General features: G+C 42.0%; 2 protein-coding genes across 2 annotated transcripts; both read left to right on the top strand.

The window, feature by feature from the left end:
- Positions 1–1,282: 1,282 nt before the first annotated feature.
- On the top strand, positions 1,283–8,695 carry LOC308290029 (extracellular calcium-sensing receptor-like; the record flags this gene model as incomplete). Its single annotated transcript, XM_080731806.1, has 11 exons — positions 1,283–1,494; positions 1,810–2,101; positions 2,223–2,465; positions 2,787–2,882; positions 3,017–3,323; positions 3,449–3,621; positions 3,714–3,935; positions 4,210–4,333; positions 4,483–4,676; positions 6,193–6,471; positions 8,267–8,695. The coding sequence occupies 11 exons, from the start codon at positions 1,283–1,285 to the stop codon at positions 8,693–8,695; spliced, it is 2,571 nt and encodes an 856-aa protein (XP_080587932.1).
- A 2,659-nt stretch (positions 8,696–11,354) lies between these two features.
- Positions 11,355–21,057, top strand: LOC308290028 (extracellular calcium-sensing receptor-like; the record flags this gene model as incomplete). The annotated part of the gene is made up of 11 exons (XM_080731805.1): positions 11,355–11,387; positions 16,261–16,424; positions 16,801–17,092; positions 17,218–17,460; positions 18,294–18,447; positions 18,705–18,877; positions 18,997–19,227; positions 19,314–19,437; positions 19,531–19,724; positions 20,249–20,527; positions 20,629–21,057. 11 exons carry the CDS (start codon positions 11,355–11,357, stop codon positions 21,055–21,057), a joined length of 2,316 nt encoding a protein of 771 aa, XP_080587931.1.
- Positions 21,058–22,736: the final 1,679 nt, after the last annotated feature.

The following is a 22,736-nucleotide window of genomic DNA, read 5'->3' as shown; positions in this document are numbered from 1 at the left end:
CAGAGAGGCCTCCAGAGAGGCGAGAAGAGGCCAGAAGATGAATATTTTAGTTTTTCAAAGTCTGTTCATTTGTATTTTAAACTTGTTAGCTGCCTATCATTTATAACCTGTAAGATTTTCCACAGTCTGTCTAAAAGTGTGGTTATTTTATGGCTTATAAGTGATATTCATCTAATATAATTTTGAAATTCAAGGTTAGCATCGCTCAATAATTTTTTATGACGTATTTTACGCGGCCTAAACGCGTTATGACGTATTTTACGCGGCCTAAACGCGTTATGACGTATTTTACGCGGCCTAAACGCGTTCTAAATCAGGGTGAACCAATCGATTGCCTCTGTGACTATGACATCATGGACAGATCAACAGAATCGAAGTGTTTCATTGGTCTAGCGAACTCATGTCATCATCATTTGTGACATCATAGTTTTGGTAAAAAAGCGGTCTATAGGAGCAGTTAGCACCGCTCAAAAACGATATGATTGAATCAACATGGTCTACAAACACTGACATGCAACATGTTTGGGAATTGGGATATGTTTTTTTGCGATTTCAGAGTATTTTATATTCATTTTTTCCCTGGGAGCTTTATCTTGTCTTGTCTTGTCTTGTCTTGTCTTGTCTTGTCTTGTCTTGTCTTGTCTTATCATATCATATCTTACTTAAGCACCTAAATGCTTGTGGTCATAAATTATTTGGTTGAATTTCTCATCCTCAAACTCTTTTCTATGCTTTCTCTGCTGAGTCTATTGGTCAGCCCAAGACAATAAATGTATTAAGAATTTCTCCATGCGATAGCAAACAATATTATACCGTAAGAGAGATAATTACTAAGTTACTGTAAGAAAGTAAGGAGAATGAAAATACAATTGCGTCAGCTGTTTTGAAACGCATGTCCCTTAGCTATGATCTAAATTAGTGCACATGGGCTTTTCTCTATTACTGTCAACCTGAAATTACAGTATTCCATTTCCGCAATAACAAACTAATTTTCTCCACTCCCCACACGAAAAGCTGAACACCCTCCCTGGTGAGTGTTCTTTTTTTTTAAGCAACATTTTCTTTATATCAGAATAATATCGCCACCTTCCCTATATGTGGCAACTGGCACACACATCTTAGTTAGTTTCAATTTCTTTTAATACGAAACCATCCGGGCTTCATTTTAACAATCAATAGTTGTGCAATGCTATAGTTAATACTACGTCCTACTCTGTTGTAAATTATTATTATTATTATATTACTATTACTTATTATTTATTTTGTGTTATCTCCCAAAGTGATGTGTGTGTCTGCCTGGTTGTGGCTGCTCTGCTTGTTCTGGATTCAGGGGCTGAATGGAGAGGAGACCTGCCAGCTGATGGCAAAGTCAATCTCAGGTAGTGTTTATCAAGCAGGTGACATCGTGATCGGGGGCCTGTTCCCTGTTCATATGGAGGCTCCTCAGCCAGAGCTGGAGTTCAAGAAGAAGAATAGGAATGCTTCCTGTACAAGGTAAGTTGTTTGCAGAATGAAAATGCTTACATTTACCAATAAATGTATTGAGAATTTCTCCATATGACGGAAAACAATAGTGTATAGTCTGGAGGAGAGATCATTTTTAACAACTTCCACTGTGAGAAAGTAAGGAGAAGGAAAATACAATTGCATCAGTATTATGTACACGTTCCTCAATGTATTACTTTTTCCTAAATGTATCTGTCTTTCACTGTACCTAACATACACGTCTTCTGTAACTGTCCATGTCTAAATACTGTACCTAACATACACGTCTTCTGTAACTGTCCATGTCTAATATCTCGGACACAGTTTCAAGCAGCAACAATACCGTTGGCTCCAGGCCATGATCTTTGCAGTGGAAGAGATTAACAGTAATCCTGGCCTCATGCCAAATATCACTCTGGGCTACCTAGCAGCTGACACCTGCCTGGCAGAGAGAACCACCTTGGGGGCAGCCCTGTCAATGGTGACTGGAGAGGAAGATTCTTTGGCAGGTACTGAATGTGGATCTGGCCCTAGAGTGCCAGTCATTGTCGGTGATGCAAGGTCATCAGCATCTATTGTGGTAGCAGACACACTTGGGGTGTTTGACATACCAATGGTAAGCAGTCATGTTACAATCGGTCACTTATCATTTTATACTGTTAGTTATTTTTTTTAAAGTATTTATAATGATCTAATCATCTCCTCATCCACTCTTGTCCTCCTCCAATGTATCTTAGGTAAGCTACTTTGCCTCCTGCGTTTGCTTGAGCGACATTCATAAGTACCCATTTTTCTTTCGCACAATGCCCAGTGATGCTGAACAGGCACGGGCCATGGCCAAGCTGGTGCGCATGTTGGGATGGACCTGGTTGGGGCTGGTGTCTGCGGACGATGACTTTGGGAGATTTGGGATTCAGATGCTTCTAGAGGAACTCAGGGGAACTGAAGTGTGTGTTGCCTACCATGAAGTCATACCCCAAGTAATGCTTCTTTCTATATATTGCTACTGTATTCTGTATCTACTCTTCTCATTTTCTGTCTAATCCTTCATCACTGTCTGTTGCTCAATGATTTTTGAGCGGTGCTAACCACTCATACGTACACCTGGCTTTGTCTGTTTTCCCCATGTCTGTCTGGGATGTCATTGGTCAATTAATTGGTGTCTGTTTGTAGGTATTGCCAGGGTCACATTGGCCAATTAAGCTTTGCGGGACGCTTCATGAAATTAACTCACAAATAGCACCGCTCACTTTACAATGGGTGTGACTTTTTTCTCTCTCACTTTTCATGCTTTTTTCAAGGGCTACCCAAAGAAGATAATCCAAAGGATTGTTGACACCATTCAGAAATCCACTGCCAGAGTTGTGGTGACATTTATGATAAGTTTTGATTCTAAGGTCATTTGATTTCTAAAACCTTCAACACTAACATTATTGTATTGATGACTGACTGATCTAATATGAAAATATATACAAACTGAAGACCTGACCTGAACACCCACATGTTGTCTTGTTATGTTGTGTTATGTCAGGTTTTGCTGGAGGAAGTGGTGCATCGAAATATAACAGATAAGCAGTGGATTGCTAATGATGCTTGGCTCACCTATGCTCCAGTCTCTGTTCCCCATTACCTTCCTTCTATGGCCGGGACCCTCGGATTTGCTCTGCAGAGGGCTGACATCCCTGGTCTTGGACCCTTTCTCGCTCAGCTTAATCCTGGTTCAGATAACAGTGACCCCTTCATGAAAGAACTTTGGGAAGATCTGTTTGGGTGCTCTCTAAGAATTGGCCAGAGAGAAAGCTCATCAGGGAAATATTGTTCAGGTTTGGAGGTCATAGGTAAATGGCAAATGTCGAATTATTTGTTAATTAGAAATAGCTTTGATTATTTTATAATATTATTATTTTAGTTCCAGTTCTATTCCAGATACTTTTAATTTCTCTTTATGTTGTCTTATCATCAGAAGTGGGAGAGAGCGTGTATACAGATGTGTCACAGCTTCGAACTACATATAATGTCTATAAGGCGGTGTATGCTATTGCTTATGCCATACATGACATGTTGGCCTGTCAACCAGGCAAGGGTCCCTTCCTCAATGGACAGTGTCCTGATGTCAAAAGCCTTCAGCCTACAGAGGTTATCTGTTATCAATTATGTGTTATTTCTCTTTTTAATTATCCACCTCAAATAATTGAGCAATAATGTTATCTAATACTTTTTTCTCTCAGATGTACTATTACCTAAAACAAGTAAACTTTACCACACATGTTGGAGAGCATATCTTTTTTGATGAAAATGGAGATCCGCCTGCTTCCTTCGATATCCTTAACTGGCATGTGACTGCTGAGGGAACTGTGCAATTTGCCCACGTTGGCCATTTTGTGTCATCTGAGGGAACATTTCATATTGACATGGACAGAGTGGTGTGGGGAGGGGGCGGAAGACACGAGGTGTGTGTGTGTGTGTGTGTGTGTGTGTGTGTGTGTGGGTGTGTGTGTGTGTGTGTGTGTGTGTGTGTGTGTGTGTGTGTGTGTGTGTGTGTGTGTGCGCGTGCATGCGTGTGTGTGTGTGTGTGTGTGTGTGTGTGTGTGTGTGTGTGTGTCTGTGTGTGTGTGTGTGTGTGTGTACACGCGAGTGTTGTAAATTGCATAACTTCTAAAATGTTAAACATGGTTGATTGCATAAATGTTGTGTTTCACCTGCCTGCCTACTTTTTCTATTCAGATTCCAGTGTCTGTGTGCAGCAGTGCCTGTCCACCAGGTACCCGGAAAGCTGTGCAGAAAGGAAGACCAGTGTGTTGCTTTGATTGCCTGCCCTGCACCAAGGGAGAGATCAGTAATGGAACAGGTACCTTGGAGAGATCATTATACTGCTGAATAGAGTAGATAATTAGGTAATTTCACAGTTTGTACTATGAGCTTGAATGATTACATTTAGTTAGAATTATTGTTGAAGTATATCTATTTTCTCATGCTAATAATAAGCCTTGCTTTTAGGGTCTCTAGAGTGTATTCGATGTCCTGAGCGGTTCTGGTCCAACCCAGATCATACTGCTTGTATTCCCCAGCAGATTGATTTCCTCTCCTACAATGATACCATGGGCATCATCCTCTCCATCATCTCTGCTGCTGGGGCAGTGCTGACAGCTGCTGCCTTTACTACCTTCTTCCATTACAGGCACACACCGCTGGTAAGATGTACATTAAATGCATACAGTAGATAAGGGGTCTTCAACGTTTTCAGGCCAAGGACCCCTTAGCTGAGAGAGAGAGAGAGAGATGAAGGGACCCCCTCTACATGTTGTATAAAACTGTGTTGCAGACTTTCATCGATTTCATAGATAGATTCATAGACTTGTTTGACAGCACTCTCGTCAGTCTATGTTGGATTCATCTTAATGTGTTTTTTTCCCAGACATTTAACCACTTAAATTGTCGATACTTTGTATCACTCGGTACTTGGTCTGCTCTTTTTTTTACCTCTACAACAAAGATATTTTCGGCCAAAGTTCTCATCAGAATAGGGATGTGAGGGTTCAAGTCGTTCATTTAAAAGAATGATCCTATCACACAAAGATTTGGCGGCCCCCCTGTAGTAATTCTGAGGACCCCCTATAGGGGTCCCGGACCCCCTGTTGAAGACCCCTGCAGTAGATCATTTTGTCAATTTGTGTCAGTGTCAGTGTGTTATTGAATCATGTACTTTTAATGGAGTACTTACATTTTTGCAATTCTCACAAATGAGATGCATTGTGAGATTGTAGATCTGCAATGTTTTTTTACATTTTTGCTTTTTAAAACTGTTTTGAGGTTAGTAATGATTGAAATCTTGAGCTTTTTTGCACAGTGACTTACTGTACACCCCCTTTAATGCCAGGGTTTTGGCATGTCTCCTAGCAACATGAGAGCATTTGGATAAAACCATCAATTCTATAGAACCCTTTAGGGCGCGACATTCGTGTAGTGGTTAGTGCATTATGCTCTTCATGCGGAAGGTTGAGTGGTTAAAACCATGCCGGCGTCAGCAAGGGGGAGAAGACGACAGCCACCTCATGGCCTCCCCTAAGTAATCTTGTGAAATAAAATGTTGCCAACCAATCATCAAGGACGATGATACACGAAAGATGAAGAAGAACCCTTTAACACTATTCCTGCAGCATGCAGTGGCGTCAGTTCAGCAAAAGCTAGGTTATGGCAAAGATGGGAGTCCTCATGGAAAAGAGGTATTACATTTTAGATAACACGGTTCTATTGTGAAAATAGCAGATCTACATGCATACATGCTGAGATTTGTCAGTTTTTTACACAGGTTTCTACGGTTTCTTGGGCTAGATATGGCAGCCTGGAATGGTTTTTCAAGTGCAGCTAAACTTAACATGTTGGTAAACGTGCCACAATTAACAATAATGCATTGCACCTGTGCAGCTGACCTGCGGAACCTGGGAATATACCATCTTGTCAAGATGGGGAGAATACAAGTGTGGAGAATATAATTATAATACCTTGTTAAAGTTACCATTTTGTTAAATTCTGCATTTGTAGTTATTTTACTGTAATTTAACAACATAACAACCAGAACAGATAGACAAAGAGACATTCATGGATTTATATTTAAAAGTAACTTTTATTCCCCCCCCTGGACCCAGGGTATGGCAGCTGCATACCCCTGCCATGTTATTTTGAAATTTCTCTCTTCTCTTGTCTAAGGTCCGAGCCAACAACTCTGAGGTGAGCTTCATGCTCCTGCTATCCCTCAAGCTGTGTTTCTTGTGTGCTCTGGCGTTCATTGGACAGCCAGTGGCCTGGTCCTGTATGCTAAGACATACCCTGTTTGGTATCAGCTTCGTCTTGTGCATCTCCTGCCTGCTCAGTCGCACTGTGGTGGTCCTGGTGGCCTTCCGTTCTACCCTGCCTGGAGAGAATTTGATGCGCTACTTTGGCCCAGCCCAGCAGAGGCTTGGTATATCCATCTGCACTTTGGTACAGGTAACACGTGCTTTTCATAGTGCAGGAGAGTTCGTTGATTGCGACCGTGGGTCGCAGTTTAGTATACGAACGGTCACAGCTTGACATTATCTCTGTCTATAACACCTGACACTGTGGTTCCCCTGACACATCACTGTGACATCATATGTGACGTCACAGTGATGTCAGATACTCAGAGCAGGGATCTCCATATATGGGCATAAAAGGGATCTCCATATATGGGCATAAAAGGGATTGTATGTATGATGTCAGACGACAAATTCCATATAAGGCCAAGACAGATGGTGCGACCTTGCCCTTATAGGGCAAGGTCGCTTTTTGCCCTTAGGTGTCTTAATGGTAGCTGAATATCTGTAAACGGCTCCATTAGCTTAGTGCTTTAATCATAATGATGTCCTCCATTTTCCCACTTAAAATATTTCACTTCCAATAAAATAAACATTAACAAAATATATAAAAAACTAGAATTGACAGAGTCAATTTTTACAAGTGTGCCTGCAGCTCGCTAAATGTGCGAGTTTGGACGGTGAGGCAATCCACCAAGTTGTCTGTGTTAAGTTTTGAGAGGGTCGTTCCACCTGAAAAACGCATTCTGTCACGAAACGGTTACGTTTTGCGCGTTTGTGACGCCCCCTACGGGTCGAAGTGGAAATGCTTTTGGGGATCTGTTGAGTATGCCACCCGCGACCTGTGGTTGAAATTCAGTGTTGACTCGACCTTTTGTTTGTGATTTATGGCAATTTTTTGCCAAGCGGGCCCCTCCCGCTAAATTTGGCAGCCCGTTACGAACGAACGGTATGAGCTATCGAAATATCCCTTGACTATGTTTATTGCGTGGGTTCCTAGATCAAGTGTACCCATTTTTGTGACATTTGACGAAAATATGTAGGAAAAGGAGCAAAAAGTGTGTTTTGGAGAAAATTCAAGATGGCGGAAAATCTAGCCTGGCGCAAATGGCCGTGGCCTATATGGGGACCCAAGGAATCCAGAGAAAAAAGAATTTTAATTTTCCGATCTACGGTTCAAGAGTTACGGGCCAAAACGTAAAGTGGGCCGTTATAGCGCCACCATGAGGCCGAGTGATGTAATTATTTTTCGATACATTCTTAAAATCATTATGAATCTCCTCTCCGAGGTTTGAAACTGTAGCTTCTATGCTTTGCGAGAGAAAAATACTTGAATGGGATTTCTTGCATTGTCCCATTATAAGTCAATGGGGACAATTAAGCGTCGTTTTTTGCCGATTACGTCGCCATGGTAAGGCGGATCGGAACGAAAGGTAATAGCACACCATTCCCGACCGAGCCGCACGTTTTGATGTATATATTGCGCGGGTGGCGTAAATGGTGCGGCACTAGTAGCGTGCCGAAGTTTTCGTCTGTCCGCATGTCTGTCTGACATAAGTATGAGCGAGAACAATAAGTGTTTTGCCATTGCATGGCAGGCACACTTAATAAATGAGAAAAATGTATGGAAAAATCACGGCCCCCTCACACATTGGAAGGAAATTTGAATGTGTAAGGCGGCTGTTAAATTTTTCATTTATTTGTATATATTATATATATATATACACAGTATATATGTAACGGAGGTGATCCGAACTTCCCCACCCGGTTTCAAACCCAGGTCTCCCGCGTGATAGTCCAATATCTTAACCATCACTCCAAAGGGACATCCCTATGGAATGAGAGCAGATACTAGACTTTTGAGGCTTCAGGCTGGGGCTGCGACTATCACACTGTATGTGGTCTCCGACCCACCACATATACAGTATTTATATCCCCTTATATTCCAGGTGCTGATCTGTATCCTCTGGCTCAGCTTGGCTCCACCACAGCCTACAGAGAGGGGCATCCGAGAAAATCAAGGACCAAAAATTGTCCTTGAGTGTGCAGTGGGCTCTGTGGTGGGTTTCTCTCTGGTTCTGGGTTACATTGGCCTGCTGGCTTGTCTCTGCCTCCTGTTGGCCTTCCTGGCCAGAAAACTCCCTGACAACTTCAACGAGGCCAAACTCATCACATTCAGCATGCTGATCTTCTGTGCTGTGTGGGTGGCCTTTGTCCCTGCCTATGTTAGTTCTCCAGGGAAGTACACGGTCGCTGTTGAGATATTTGCCATTCTGGCCTCTAGTTATGGTCTGCTGGTCTGCATCTTTGCTCCAAAGTGCTTCATCATCCTCCTGAGGCCTGAGAGAAACACCAAGAAATACCTGATGGGCAGATAGCTATCAATACCAAGAAATTTACCTGATGGGCACATACGTAGCTAATGGGCAGATAGTTCAAGAAAACCAAGAAATACCTGCATGTCTAACGAATGGCACCAAAATACTTCAAATAAAATATAAGATTCATTCATTACAGTATACTGTATGCATTTACTTTAAATGATCTAACATGTTCAACACTGCAGCAATATAATCAAAATAACACTGCATCTTTTAACCACTTGAACTCAACCTTATTCTGGAGGGATTATTCGCTGAAAATAGCAGATCTACAAGTTCACGACGCGTCACGACAAGACAAGACAAGACAAGACAAGACAAGACAAGACAAGACAAGACAAGACAAGACACGTGAGCTTAGAACGGCCCTTTTTCCAAAGAGATTTTGTGTATGCAGAAAAAGTGGTCCAAATACAGTTGCAACTCCGGTCTATTACTAAGAATAGAGCGTTTAAGATTAAGTGGTTAAATACAGTAGAGGTGCCTGCTGGCCTAGTGGTCCCGGCGCATATAGGCTCTGATGCCTGACAGCGCGTTGTGGGTTTGAGTCCTGATCCCGATTACCTTTGCTGCATGTCACTCCCCATCTCTCTCCCTGTTTCCTGTCAACCTACTGTACTATCAATGAAGGCCCCCAAACACATTCATTTTGATGACTGCTGTTGCGGTATATTAAAAGCTCTGAAATGTATTCTGTGAGTGCGTATTTTTCTTTTCATGAGACTGTTTAGAGTCTACCCCTGTCTTTCATCTTAAGTACCTTGGATTTATTTTCGTCAAGCCAAGTTAAGAGTTTATTTGATGTCATATCAGACAGGTTTTTGACTTGAAAGCAAAAGGTCTGGCAGGCCTTTCAGCCATGAATTCATTAACAAAAGTGTGTGTGTGTGTGTGTGTGTGTGTGTGTGTGTGTGTGTGTGTGCGTGCGTGCGTGCGTGCGTGCGTGTGGGTGCGCGCGTTCGTGTGTGTGTGTGTTAGTGTCCATTGTTAATAAGCCTGGTTATTTAGGCTACAGTACAGCTTGCCAGAATGTAGCTACTGAATCAGTAAAAATAGAATACATAATACAGAGTGATTGCTATTCTGCCACACTTTTCAACTATAGTGATTCTTTGCCCATTGGCTGTTGTTTGTGTTCCCCATCCCAAGCTGGAGCCCCTTTCAGGTAGCAGGTGGCTTGCCTTAGATTGCACTTCAGTCACCTTCTTCAAGTTAGTTTCTTACATTGGCTCCTAGAAAGCAATAATATCAGTAAATAAACACATTATTAAACATTGTGCAAGATAATACCAAAGCCCACATGTTAAAGTCACACAAATGATTTCATATATTAAATAGAACTCCACAAGGCATCATGAAAAGTACTGAACACCTGATGTTCACTAAGCAAGCACTATAAACTCTACCATCATGCATTGCGCTTGCGAGAGAAAAATGGCAGACACTGCAGGCAAAAGGAGAGTGCAGCTGTTGTTCACATACATAGTTATAGTTATATATTTTCTTTTGTTATATCTTTGCTGTTTTTGTTGCCATTACGTTGGCTGTTTTATGTGTTTATAGTAGGGCTGGGATGTGATTAAACATTTTTATCTAATTAATTACAGGCTCTGTGAATAATTAATCGCAATTAATCGCATTTTAATCGCACATCGATATTTGACCTGAGAAGCTTTTCTTTTTTTCAAGTAAAACACATTTTGTTGTACGAGTGAATCAACGAGTACATTTTTTAAATCTAAATTTCGCATCCACTGGGCCAAGCACTTCTCCCTTTGCGTTTGTTGTCTCTTCTTGGTTGGTGCATCGCTATGATCGGTATGGCCGAAACTGAAGGTTCTGTGGTGCAAAAACTAAGTGCGATTAAAATGCGTTAATTTTTTTAATCGCGTTAATTTTCTGTAATTAATTAATCGCAATTAATCAGTTAAAGTCCCAGCCTTAGTTTATAGATGACCACAATGGAAATAAGCCTTATGGCTTTATTTTGTTTTTATCTTTATCACCAAATAAAATCAATCAGTCAATGAATGAGTCAATGAATGAATGAATGCATCAATCACTACATATAATATATTTCATTAATTTGAGAAATACGGACAGTATATGTATTTATCAAACAAATACAGTATTTATTATATGGATGGTCCAGCTGCTGTTGATCTGAAGCTTGACCAATCATGTCTGATTGGACATTATATTGTCCAATCAAAAAAGGGACAGAAAAAGTCAATTGAACTCAATGCACTTTTACGGATATGGGTTTACAGAAAATGTTACAGGAAATATCCACTGAACTCAATGGACTTTGGGGGTTACAGAAAAGGTAAAGGTAAAAAACGTTAACAGAAAAAAGGTTTACTTTAGTTTAAATAAAAGTTTAAAGAGAAAAGGTTTACGATAGGTAAAATAAAAATTAACAAGAACAATGGTCTGGTTGCCTATTGCAACCACACTAGTTTTCTAAAGTGTTTGGCTATGTACAGTAGGAGGCAAGCTCTGTACAAATGGGTTCATCTGTTGGTGTGTTTGTCTGAGGCAAACTGCTGGACCAATCAGCACCAATCTTGAGCATGCTTCTGGCCCAGTATGTTTTATATCCTATATTGACATTTTTTGAGGGAGGACCGGTCGGCGTAAATCTGGCGTCACGCTCATGTGTCACCGTGACTCAGCCATAACCCTGCAGGTATACGCCCTCTGTCTGTGTCTCTTCAAAGACCTGTCTACCAGTGACAACATTGTTAGGCAGATTTGTTTTTGCAACTCTTCATTGTGACTTTTCAGGAATAGAAAGCTTACGTTTCTATATTAGCTTGTATTCCCCATTGATGATGTCACTGGAAGACGGGTTTCTAAACTGCCCACAGCCCTCCTAAGAGACAGACCGAGTAGATATTTTATCATGAACATTAGTGAGGACCAATTATATGAAGAAGATAGTGAAGTCGTTCTTTAAACGTATTGTTTTACAATCACAAGAGACTATTCGATTTAGTCTCAGGACAAGCATAATTTACACACCAAGTGCATGTTTTACTAGCCTATATCAGGGCAGAGAACATGTCCTCCTAATCAGGAATGTCCCCTGTCTGTTCTCTCATTTAGAGAACCACTGAAGGTCTTATGCTAGATGCTCTAACTAATTTATTTTATTTTATTTTATTTAGTTCTTGACTCGACTCTTACTGTCTTCTGATTCACTGCTATTGCTGTAGTTAACACCTGAGGGATCAAAAAAGGTTTATTTTTGAGCGGTCCTACACAGTGTCCTCAGCGTGAGCGTGTGTGTATGCGTATGGGTGGGTATGCATGTTTGTGGGTATGCAGCCTGCAATACCGCTGGTGAGCAAGTGGTGCTGTTGCGTCACACACACATACACGCACACGCATGCACGCGCACACGCATGCACGCGTAAAATCCCTCCACCTCCCCGGCCTCCTCCCTGTGAAATGTAGTTACATATGTTAATATGTATTGTTGTTTACGGATTGTACTGTGTTATATGGATTATGATATGTGATATCATAAATCATGCAACTGAAGGTTCAATGTTATGTGCATGTAATCTGTATATCATGCTTTGCTCTGGGGGGTTTGTGATATCAGATTATGTCTCATGTTCGAGCAAATAATCTGTTATATCACAGCAGAGCTACACCGCCAAACTAAACGCAATGTCATTGCATAAATGGTAAATATCATTGCAATGGTTGTATGATTAATCTAAATAAATGGTGTGGTTAATCCTGAGCTGAAGTATATATACTAGTAAGATGCCTCAGAGCGACATGTGACCTCGCAGTAAAGGGCGAGGTCACACCAATTCTTGGCCATCTGGCCAGTGATGTATATCGGACCACATCGGCCACATACCACACTAACATAATCTATATATGGCCAAGACAGATTGCCAAGACAGCCCATATTTGTGTGGCTGGTTCTACAGACAGAAATCTCCATGTATGGGCATAAATGGAAGATGTCAGATGTCATAGACGTCATAGGACTTTCACATAACGAATAACTGGGCTCTCACAGCATATCTCCATATACAGTACATGGATCTCCATATATGGAGTGATGTCAGAGTGTGATAGTCAACAATGTGATGTCAGAACATGCCCATATATGGGCATTACCAAATATGGGCATTCCCAGATATAGAATGAACAAGAACGTAATTCATTTGCAAGTGTGACTCGTGATGATCTTTTATCATTTCCCTTACCTTGTTGCCCTGTGCCTTTTCATAGGACTCATGCAAAGCCCCAATACATTGTCATCATTTTACCCAGACAGAGCAAAAGATTAAGGGAGGTAGGGCATGCCTCCTGGCAGAGATTTGCTCTCTACTGATCTCTTAGTATTTGATAAGCTGTTGCTGCTAAAATGACAGGGCCTGCTACTGAAAATGACAGTTCTCTTCCCCCCTCTCTCAAATCTCTCTGACATCTTTAATAACAGACCTCTCTAATATATTAATCCTATTTCCAGTTCAACAGCAAACACAAACATACATACAGTTCTCCACATTGAAGGATGCAAATTCATTAAATTTGACCTGGATAACATTACATTTGTTATTATAATTAAGTATTTATGCGTACACCTTCAATTTAATTGAACACTGTGGTTATTGTGTCTCTTAAACATCAAGCAACTTTCTTTCAGGTTATCTCTGCCTTGATCAGACACTGCAAAGACAGGAGCGCTTGATATGGAGACATGCAAGACAGTTCCTGAGATGGATTTCTTCCAAAAAACTAGAATAACTTGTCCTTACCCGTTCAAAGGCCCCCCCCCCACACACACATACACACACACACACACACACACACACACACACACACACACACACACACACACACACACACACACACACACACACACACACAGAGCTGGTTAAACATGTTGCCCCATGCTAGATGCAGAATAGATATGCCTCATGCTAGATGCAGAATAGATAGTAGTTACACCATAAAAATGCTAATATACAGCATATGATTTGTGAAAGTGACAAACGGGCTTCACAGTTATGTCAGGTGTGTTCATATGCTAATGGTGATGCGATTTCAGATCAATTGCTCCAGCCACTGAGGAGAAACGCTGTGACAGACAGACAGACAGACAGACAGACAGACAGACAGACAGACAGACAGACAGACAGACAGACAGACAGACAGACAGACAGACACTCACTCACTCAGACAGACATTCGCAAAATTATAGTATACTAGAAGCTGGGCCGCCCTTCGGGCGGCCCAGCGTCTAGTCGGCGACCTGGCCAACTCGGAACAATGTAAATAGGGAATGAATGCCCCGCCCTTTAATGCAAACCCCATTATACCTGTTTTCATAGGACCCGTTTTGACCATTTGTCTGCCTGTGTCCATTTATGCCCATATATGGAGATATCTGTATCTGTCTGTCTGTCGGTGTCCATTTTATGTCCATATATGGAGATCACTGCAGTTATAGTTCTGGGTCCATTTTATGCCCATATATGCCCATATATGGAGATATCTGTCTATCTGCGTCCATTTTATGCCCATATATGGAGATCTCTGTATCTGTCTGTCTGTGTCCCTTTTATGCCCGTATATGGAGATCTTTGTGATTCTGCATCCATTGTATGCCCATATATGCCATATATGGAGATATCTGTTTATCTGCGTCCATTTTATGCCCATATATGAGATTTCTGTCGCTTTTTCAAACAGATGGTCAAAACGGGTCCTATGACAACAGGTATAATGGGGTTTGCATTAAAGGGGGAACCGGCACTGTGTCTGCAACACAGTCGGTGGCACAGACAGATACAGAGATCTCCATAATGGGAATAAAGGGACACAGACAAACAGATGGAGGAGGAGACAAACTTAATGCAAACCCCATTATACCTGTTGTCATAGGACCCGTTTTGACCATCTGTTTGCCTGTGTCCATTTATGCCCATATATGGAGATATCTGTATCTGTCTGTCTTTGTCCACTTTATGCCCATATATGGAGATCTTTGACCATCTGTTTGCCTGTGTCCATTTATGCCCATATATGGAGATATCTGTATTTGTCTGTCTGCATCCATTTTATGCCCATATATGGAGATCTATGCAGACACAGTGCCAGTTCCGGAAAATCCTGATGTCAGACATCAGAATCCGAACCTTTCGTGCTGGTTCCAGAAAATCGTGTATCGGGTCGGGTCGGGTCGAGGCCGAGCACTGCACTACCTGCTGCGGTGGGGAACGCACGTGCCGAATTTGAAATAGGGAATGAATGCCCCACCCTTTAATGCAAACCCCATGAATGCCCCACCCTTTAATGCAAACCCCAATATACCTGTCATAGGACCCGTTTTGACCATCTGTTTGTCTTTGTCCACTTATGCCCATATATGAAGATCTCTGCACACACAGTACCGGTTGCAGAAAACTCTGATGTCAGACTTTATGCCCATATCTGGAGAACGCGCGTGCCGGTGGGAAGAAGGGTTCTCGAGATACGCGGATTACATACATACATACACATTCACAGAGATTTTGTGTTGACTCATGTGGCGTACGTGATGTCAGAGCCTTTTATGAAGTGATGTCACAATGACTCATCGCTTGCGCCGATTTCCTCCGGAACAGCCTGATGTCAACAAAGGAGATTCCGAACGTTTCGCGCCGGTTTCGGAAAACCGCGAGTCGGGTCGGGTCGAGGCCCGGCACTGCACTCCGCGCGGGCGCGGCGGCGGGGAACGCGCGTGCCGAATCTGAAGCCGGTGGGACGAACGGTTCTCGAGATACGCGGATTACAAACAAACAAACAGACAGAGATTTGTCGCATTTATAGATAGATAGATTGTTATCAACACACTTGCTGATAGATTCAAGTACAAAACTAAAGTTGAGTTAAAAACAATTACATCATCTGTTTTGAAACCGCTGTCAGAGGTGATCTAGATCAGTGCACTTGGGTTTTTCTCCATTACAGTATATGGTAATTTCAAATTACTCTCCGAACACTAATAACTAAGTGATTTTCCTCCACTCCCTCAGCTAGAACCCAACCCCTCCCTTTGTGTTTTTTTTTTCTCTTTTTTTTTTTTTTTTTGCTAGAGGCAACCTTTTCTATATATATATCAGTAACTTCTTTCTGTCTATGGTGTGGTAGGGAATGTCTTGCTGCAACACCTACTGTATCTGATGCTCAAAATAAGCATCCATTCGGCTTGGGGGTTTGGAGTTAAGTTCTCACAGGTTAATTCCGTATTATGTAAAATTGTTTACATATTTTGTAAATTGCATCTCTCATAATTAGTTATGTTTAACTTATGTTGAACTGACTGAGAATAGCTGTTATTATGATTACTTTACAATAGGTTTTGTCTGTGTTGTTGGCGTTCTCACATAACTCTGTGTGGCTCTCGGGTTTCATGCCTCGACTAATTACAGTTGTCTGTGATTATACTTCTCTTTGCTTGTCTCTCCCTGGCAGCGCTCCAATCTCCCAAAGCGATGTGTGTGTATGTTTGGCTGTGGCTGCTCTGCTTGTTCTGTGGATGGGTTCAGGGGCTGAATGGAGAGGAGACCTGCCAGCTGATGGGAAAGTCAGTCTCAGGTAGTGTTTATCAAGCAGGTGACATCGTGATCGGGGGCCTGTTCCCTGTTCATATGGAGGCTCCTCAGCCAGAGCTGGAATTTAGGAGGGAGATTGTGAATGCTTCCTGTAAAGGGTAAGCTGTTTGCAGAATGGAATATTTCCCTGAAGAAAACAATAGCATTGTGTTTGATGTGCAGATTTAGTTTTGGGGCAGATCTCAAGTCATGTTTTGGTAATTTTACTCATTTATTTGTATTATCAGCATTTGGAATGCATGCTCTCCCTCGTCCTCTAATTTGGGGGGTGCTCTCCATTCCGACATGTCTCCATTCCGACAGTGACTTCTTATTGTCGGAGTGGCAACACTTACCTGTACATAGAGGTTAGGGTTAGGGTTAGGGATAGGGTTAGATGTCGGAAAGGAGACATGTCGGAATGGAGACGTGTAACCCTCTAATTTTCGATTACCAAATGAGTCTCTCTCTGCTTTCTCTCTCACTTGTCTGTAGCTTCAACCAGCGAGCATACCGTTGGCTTCAGACTTTGATATTTGCAGTGGAAGAGATTAATAGTAATCCTGGCCTCATGCCAAATATCACTCTGGGCTACCTAGCAGCTGACACCTGCCTGGCAGAGAGCACCACCTTGGGGGCAGCCCTGTCAATGGTGACTGGAGAGGAAGATTCTATGGCAGGTACTGAATGTGGATCTGGCCCTAGAGTGCCAGTCATTGTCGGTGATCCACGCTCCTCAGCCACTATTGTGGTAGCAGACACACTTGGGGTGTTTGATATACCAATGGTACAGTAAGCAGTCATGTTATAATCAGTCATCTATCATTTCATACTGTCATTTATATTTGAAGTATTTATACCGATCTTTAATCATCTCCACATCCACTCTTGTCTCTGTCCAATTTGTCTCAGGTAAGCTACTTAGCCTCCTGTGTTTGCTTGAGTGACATTCAGAAGTACCCTTATTTCTTTCGTACAACGCCTAGCGATGCTGAACAGGCACGGGCCATGGCCAAGCTGGTGCGCATGTTGGGATGGACCTGGTTGGGGCTGGTTTCAGCGGATAATGACTTTGGGAGATTTGGGATTCAGATGCTCTTAGAGGAACTCAAGGGAACTGAAGTGTGTGTTGCCTACCATGAAGTCATTCCCCAAGTAAGGCTTCTTGTTCTGTCGCCACGCCTTCTTTCAGGGGTGTCGCACCAAATTCTGGGCCCCGGGTACAAGGATTCACTGCGGGCCCCCATGAATGTTCTTCATAGGGGGAGGGGGTTTGACCCATTTAGACTAGGGACTTGTTATTTTGTGCTTTTTGAAACATGTTGAAAATTTGTGCAAGTCTTTGAATATTTCAAATCCTTCTAAGGTTTTTTGAAAAACCTATGTTTCTATGTCAGTGGTGCTCAAACTTTTCCATGTGAAGGACAACGGACCCCCATCTCAAAATAATTAGTTCCAGGGACCCCCCAGAAGCATAATTTAAGTTACAAATGTTCGCTTAAAAAATACATCGATTTTGCACACATTTTCACAGCTTTTCAAAAATACACAAGCTCGCAGCGCGGCACTCAGTGCCGCGCTGTGAGCTTGTAGATCTGCTATATTTCAATAGCTAAAGTAATTAAGGCCCCTCCGGGCCCCAGTAACTCAGTCCCACTTCACCCCCCCTTGTGACGCCCCTGCCTTCTTTTATATTCCTCTCATTTTACCATCCCATTTCTCCCTCACATTATTTCTTTGTTTATCAACTCAAGGGTTACCCAAAAAGAATAATCCAAAAAATTGTTGACACCATACAAAGATCATCTGCCAGAGTTGTGGTGACATTTGTCATAGATCTTGAAGCAAAGGTAAGTTAGTTCCTGAAGACGTTTTTGTAATCTATATACAGTATGTACAGTACAAAGATTATCTAAACTAACACTGCTCAGTACATAAATACCGAAATACTGTACATCATACACTTAATAATATAATATAACCCTCAGGCTTTGCTCCAAGAAGTGGTGAATCGAAACATAACAGATAAGCAGTGGATTGCTAATGATGCTTGGATCACCTTTCCTCCCGTGTCTGCCCCTCATTACCTTCCTTCTATGGCTGGGACCCTCGGATTTGCTCTGCGGAAGGCTGACATCGCTGGTCTTGGGCCCTTTCTCACTCGTCTAAATCCCGATCTGAATTCATCTGACACTAACCCTCTAATGAAGGAACTTTGGGAAGATCTGTTTGGGTGCTCCTTAAGGGTTGGAATATCACGCCTGAAATATTGTTCGGGTTCAGAGTTCATAGGTAATCAGCACAGATGAACATGCATAATTTAGTTCCAGTGGTTGATTTCTGTCCCAAGCCTGATCTGTGTGTTGTTCATTTGTCTCTGTGTTTTCTTGAATCACCAGGAGTGGGAGAAAGTCTGTACACAGACGTTTCCCAGCTGCGAGCCTCCTATAATGTCTATAAGGCGGTGTATGCTATTGCTTATGCCATACATGACATGTTGGCCTGTCAACCAGGCAAGGGTCCCTTCCTCAATGGACAGTGTCCTGATGTCAAAAGCCCACAGCCTGCAGAGGTTGTCTGTTATCAAATATTTATGCTTATTTTAAATAAACAATTAATCCCTCTTAAATTAAATTAAGCTATAATGCTTTACTTTCAGAAATGATATGGAACAACCTGTGTATCTCTCAGATTTACCACTACCTAAGACAAGTCAACTTTACCACACATATTGGAGAACAAATATTCTTTGATCAAAATGGAGATCCGCCTGCTTCCTTCGATATCCTTAACTGGCATGTGACTGCTGCGGGAACTGTGCAATTTGCCCATGTTGGCCATTTTGTGTCATCTGAGGGAACAGATGGCACATTTCATATTGACATGGACAGAGTGGTGTGGGGAGGGGGCGGAAGACACGAGGTGTGTGTTGTATCCATTGAATGTGCATTATTTCTGAAATGTTAAATAATGTGGATTGCAGAAATCAGTATATATTTTCTATTCAGATTCCAGTGTCTGTGTGCAGCAGTGCCTGTCCACCAGGTACCCGGAAAGCTGTGCAGAAAGGGAGACCAGTGTGTTGCTTTGACTGCCTGCCCTGCACCAAGGGAGAGATCAGTAATGGAACAGGTACCGTAGAGAGATAATTTATGTTGTACTGTAAATGCAAACGACATGGGAGAATCATTCTCGCTGTCACTTATACTGCTCTCTCCTTTGTAGGGTCTCAAGAGTGTATTCAGTGTCCTGAGCGGTTCTGGTCCAACCCAGATCATACTGCTTGTATTCCCCAGAAGATTGATTTCCTCTCCTACAATGATACCATGGGCATCATCCTCTCCATCATCTCTGTTGCCGGGGCAATTCTGACATCCGTTGCAATTTCCATCTTTTTCCTTTACAGACACACACCATTGGTAAGATGTAGGCTATCCATAGCTAATGCCCTTTTCAGTATCATATTTCTGAGCTGTCTAGTTTCTGTCACTAAGGTTTTTGATTTTCCACATTCATCAGACCAACATATCTAACCACTAATACGATTGCAACCAAATAGTCTATAATAACACCCTTTAAAATTATGTATTTTTAGTGTAGGTCTTTTATCTTTTATGTTTTTATGCATGTTTTTATTATTGTATTGGAGCTTCCGAGCGTACGTTTTTCACATGTATGTACCTTGCTTGGTGCATCTAAGTGACAAATAAAGTGAATCTGAATCTGAAAAATCTGAGAGTGCAGACTAGCCGACACCAAATCAGGACTCCTGGATCACTTCCCTCTACTCCCTCCTATATTTCTTCTACTTGACCATGATACTATTACTATCCAGTATCATGGTCATGTAGCAGACATAGCTGATCTACAAGGTGTGCTGTTTTCCTATGTCATGCCCAGAATAGGGCTCATATGGCTAAATCCTTCTCTTCTCTTGTCTAAGGTCCGAGCCAACAACTCTGAGGTGAGCTTCATGCTCCTGCTATCCCTCAAGCTGTGTTTCTTGTGTGCTCTGGCGTTCATTGGCCAGCCAGTGGCCTGGTCCTGTATGCTAAGACATACCCTGTTTGGTATCAGCTTCGTAATGTGTATCTCCTGCCTGCTCAGTCGCACTGTGGTGGTCCTGGTGGCCTTCCGTTCTACCCTGCCTGGAGAGAATTTGATGCGCTACTTTGGCCCAGCCCAGCAGAGGCTTGGTATATCCATCTGCACTTTGGTACAGGTAACATGTGCCTTCCCTACTTGCAGAATTGTTGTGTAATCTATTATAGAGGATATTATTATAATCATACATTTACTGTACTATTTAATATTATATTCCAGGTGTTGATCTGTGCCCTGTGGCTCGGTCTGGCCCCGCCACGACCTGTAGAGAGAGGTGTCCAAGAAAACCGGGGGCCCAAAATTGTCCTTGAGTGTGCAGTGGGCTCTGTGGTGGGTTTCTCTCTGGTTCTGGGTTACATTGGCCTGCTGGCTTGTCTCTGCCTCCTGTTGGCCTTCCTGGCCAGAAAACTCCCTGACAACTTCAACGAGGCCAAACTCATCACATTCAGCATGCTGATCTTCTGTGCTGTGTGGGTGGCCTTTGTCCCTGCCTATGTTAGTTCTCCAGGGAAGTACACGGTCGCTGTTGAGATATTTGCCATCCTGGCCTCTAGTTATGGTCTGCTGGTCTGCATCTTTGCTCCAAAGTGCTTCATCATCCTCCTCAGGCCTGAGAGAAACACCAAGAAATACCTGATGGGCAGATAGTTTATGAAAACCAAGAAATACCTGATGGGCTTATCAAATCAAATAGAAGATACATTGCGTCTATCACTCAGTTTTGCATAATGAAAATAGTTGTATTAATTTATTGTCATTAATCTTCCCCATGTTGACAATGTTAATCCCCAAGTTGCATCTGTTGACATCGGTTTGTCAATAGCTCTGAAATGTTTGTGCTGAATTATTCAAATAAAGCATAAATATCACACTTGTAATGAGAACAATTACAGTATTGCTGTTCTTCATTAGCAACATTCTCCCATCATTCACTCATAGTGTGTGTATTGTTGCACATTGTGACAGTTAATCAAACAGTGCCACAGTCTGTTACCCAGTGTGAGAAACTCAGTTACATGGCATAGATTTGATTCCTCATCGGATTAGGACAGTGGCAGCAGTTAACAAAAGGGCACCTCTTCGTGGCCTCCTGAGACCTTCTGATCATTCGCTACCTGATACTGACAATTATGAACCCCAGTGAATGGCACTATTGTGGCAGAGCACTCCACTTTCTCCTCCAGTGTACAGTATGTTGCCTACCTCTTCGCTCTCGCAGAAGGCACATGAAAAGAGGTGGTAATGAGAGGGAGCAAGATGATGGATACGACAATCCGCAGTTCTGATGTGATAGTCAGCACATCAGATGCTTCACATATGAATACAAGGAAAGTAATTATGTAATAGAACAGGCGGCTGTCAGCTATATGGAAGGAAAGAAATGAAACGTCCATCTCCTAGGCTCATAATATCACTCATAAAAGTCGTTCTACATGACATTATACAGCTCATCTCCTTGCCAAGTGAGAGACGTGCATCATGACCTAAACATGCATCACTGACATAAACATCAATCCTCTTATGTTAAATTGAGAATCCCAGACATAATCTGTCTGTCATCAGGACACTCTTTGTGTCACCTACTGTCAATCCATGGTGAACTGAGTGATTTTCACATCTCACTTATAGTTAGGAATATGCGATTTAGTATACTATTTATGGTTCTATTCCACTGGAAAGTGAACTCCAGGTCCTATAAACAACATTGATGAAAAAAATACAGATAAGCTGTACAGTACTCTAATTGAAAGTCACAGTCCAGTTACAGTACATCTTTCACTCATCTCACTCTCTTCCCTTTCAGTCCTTTTTCTCAGCTATTAACTAATCTCTCACCTAAGAATATAATCGTATACTCATTAATTCACATTGCTAATATTAACACCCATTCCTTCATTTATTCAAACACATCATGGCTCCCTTCAAATTCTGGTTCAACAAATTGTTATGCACATCCATATAAACATTGGTGTAGGACCAAAAATAAACAGTGAAAAATAAGAAGAGAAAAATCACAAGAGGAAGGCTACATGTGAACTTTGCATAATGCATTTGTGCAAAGCAGCAGCTTGTGTGCTGACATGAGATACTGTTATGTTATGTTCGGATATACTGTGAGTTCACAACACATTGGTTAAGTGATGCATGTTGATGTTGGTGATATTCCAATTTATGAAACCATGTCAATCATATAGCTAAAGATCAGTCTGAAGCATTAAGGTTTTGTAAGAATGGTGGCAGTGGGGAAAGATGAACAAAAAGTCCCGGTGTAAAATGAGCCAATTATCATAATATGAATCACTATTCATATTTGTTATTAGTTCTTT

This window comes from Nannobrachium achirus (assembly GCF_963921795.1).
Source record: "Nannobrachium achirus genome assembly, chromosome: 8".
Lineage (NCBI taxonomy): Eukaryota > Metazoa > Chordata > Actinopteri > Myctophiformes > Myctophidae > Nannobrachium > Nannobrachium achirus.
This window is presented reverse-complemented; position numbering and strand designations above follow the sequence as displayed.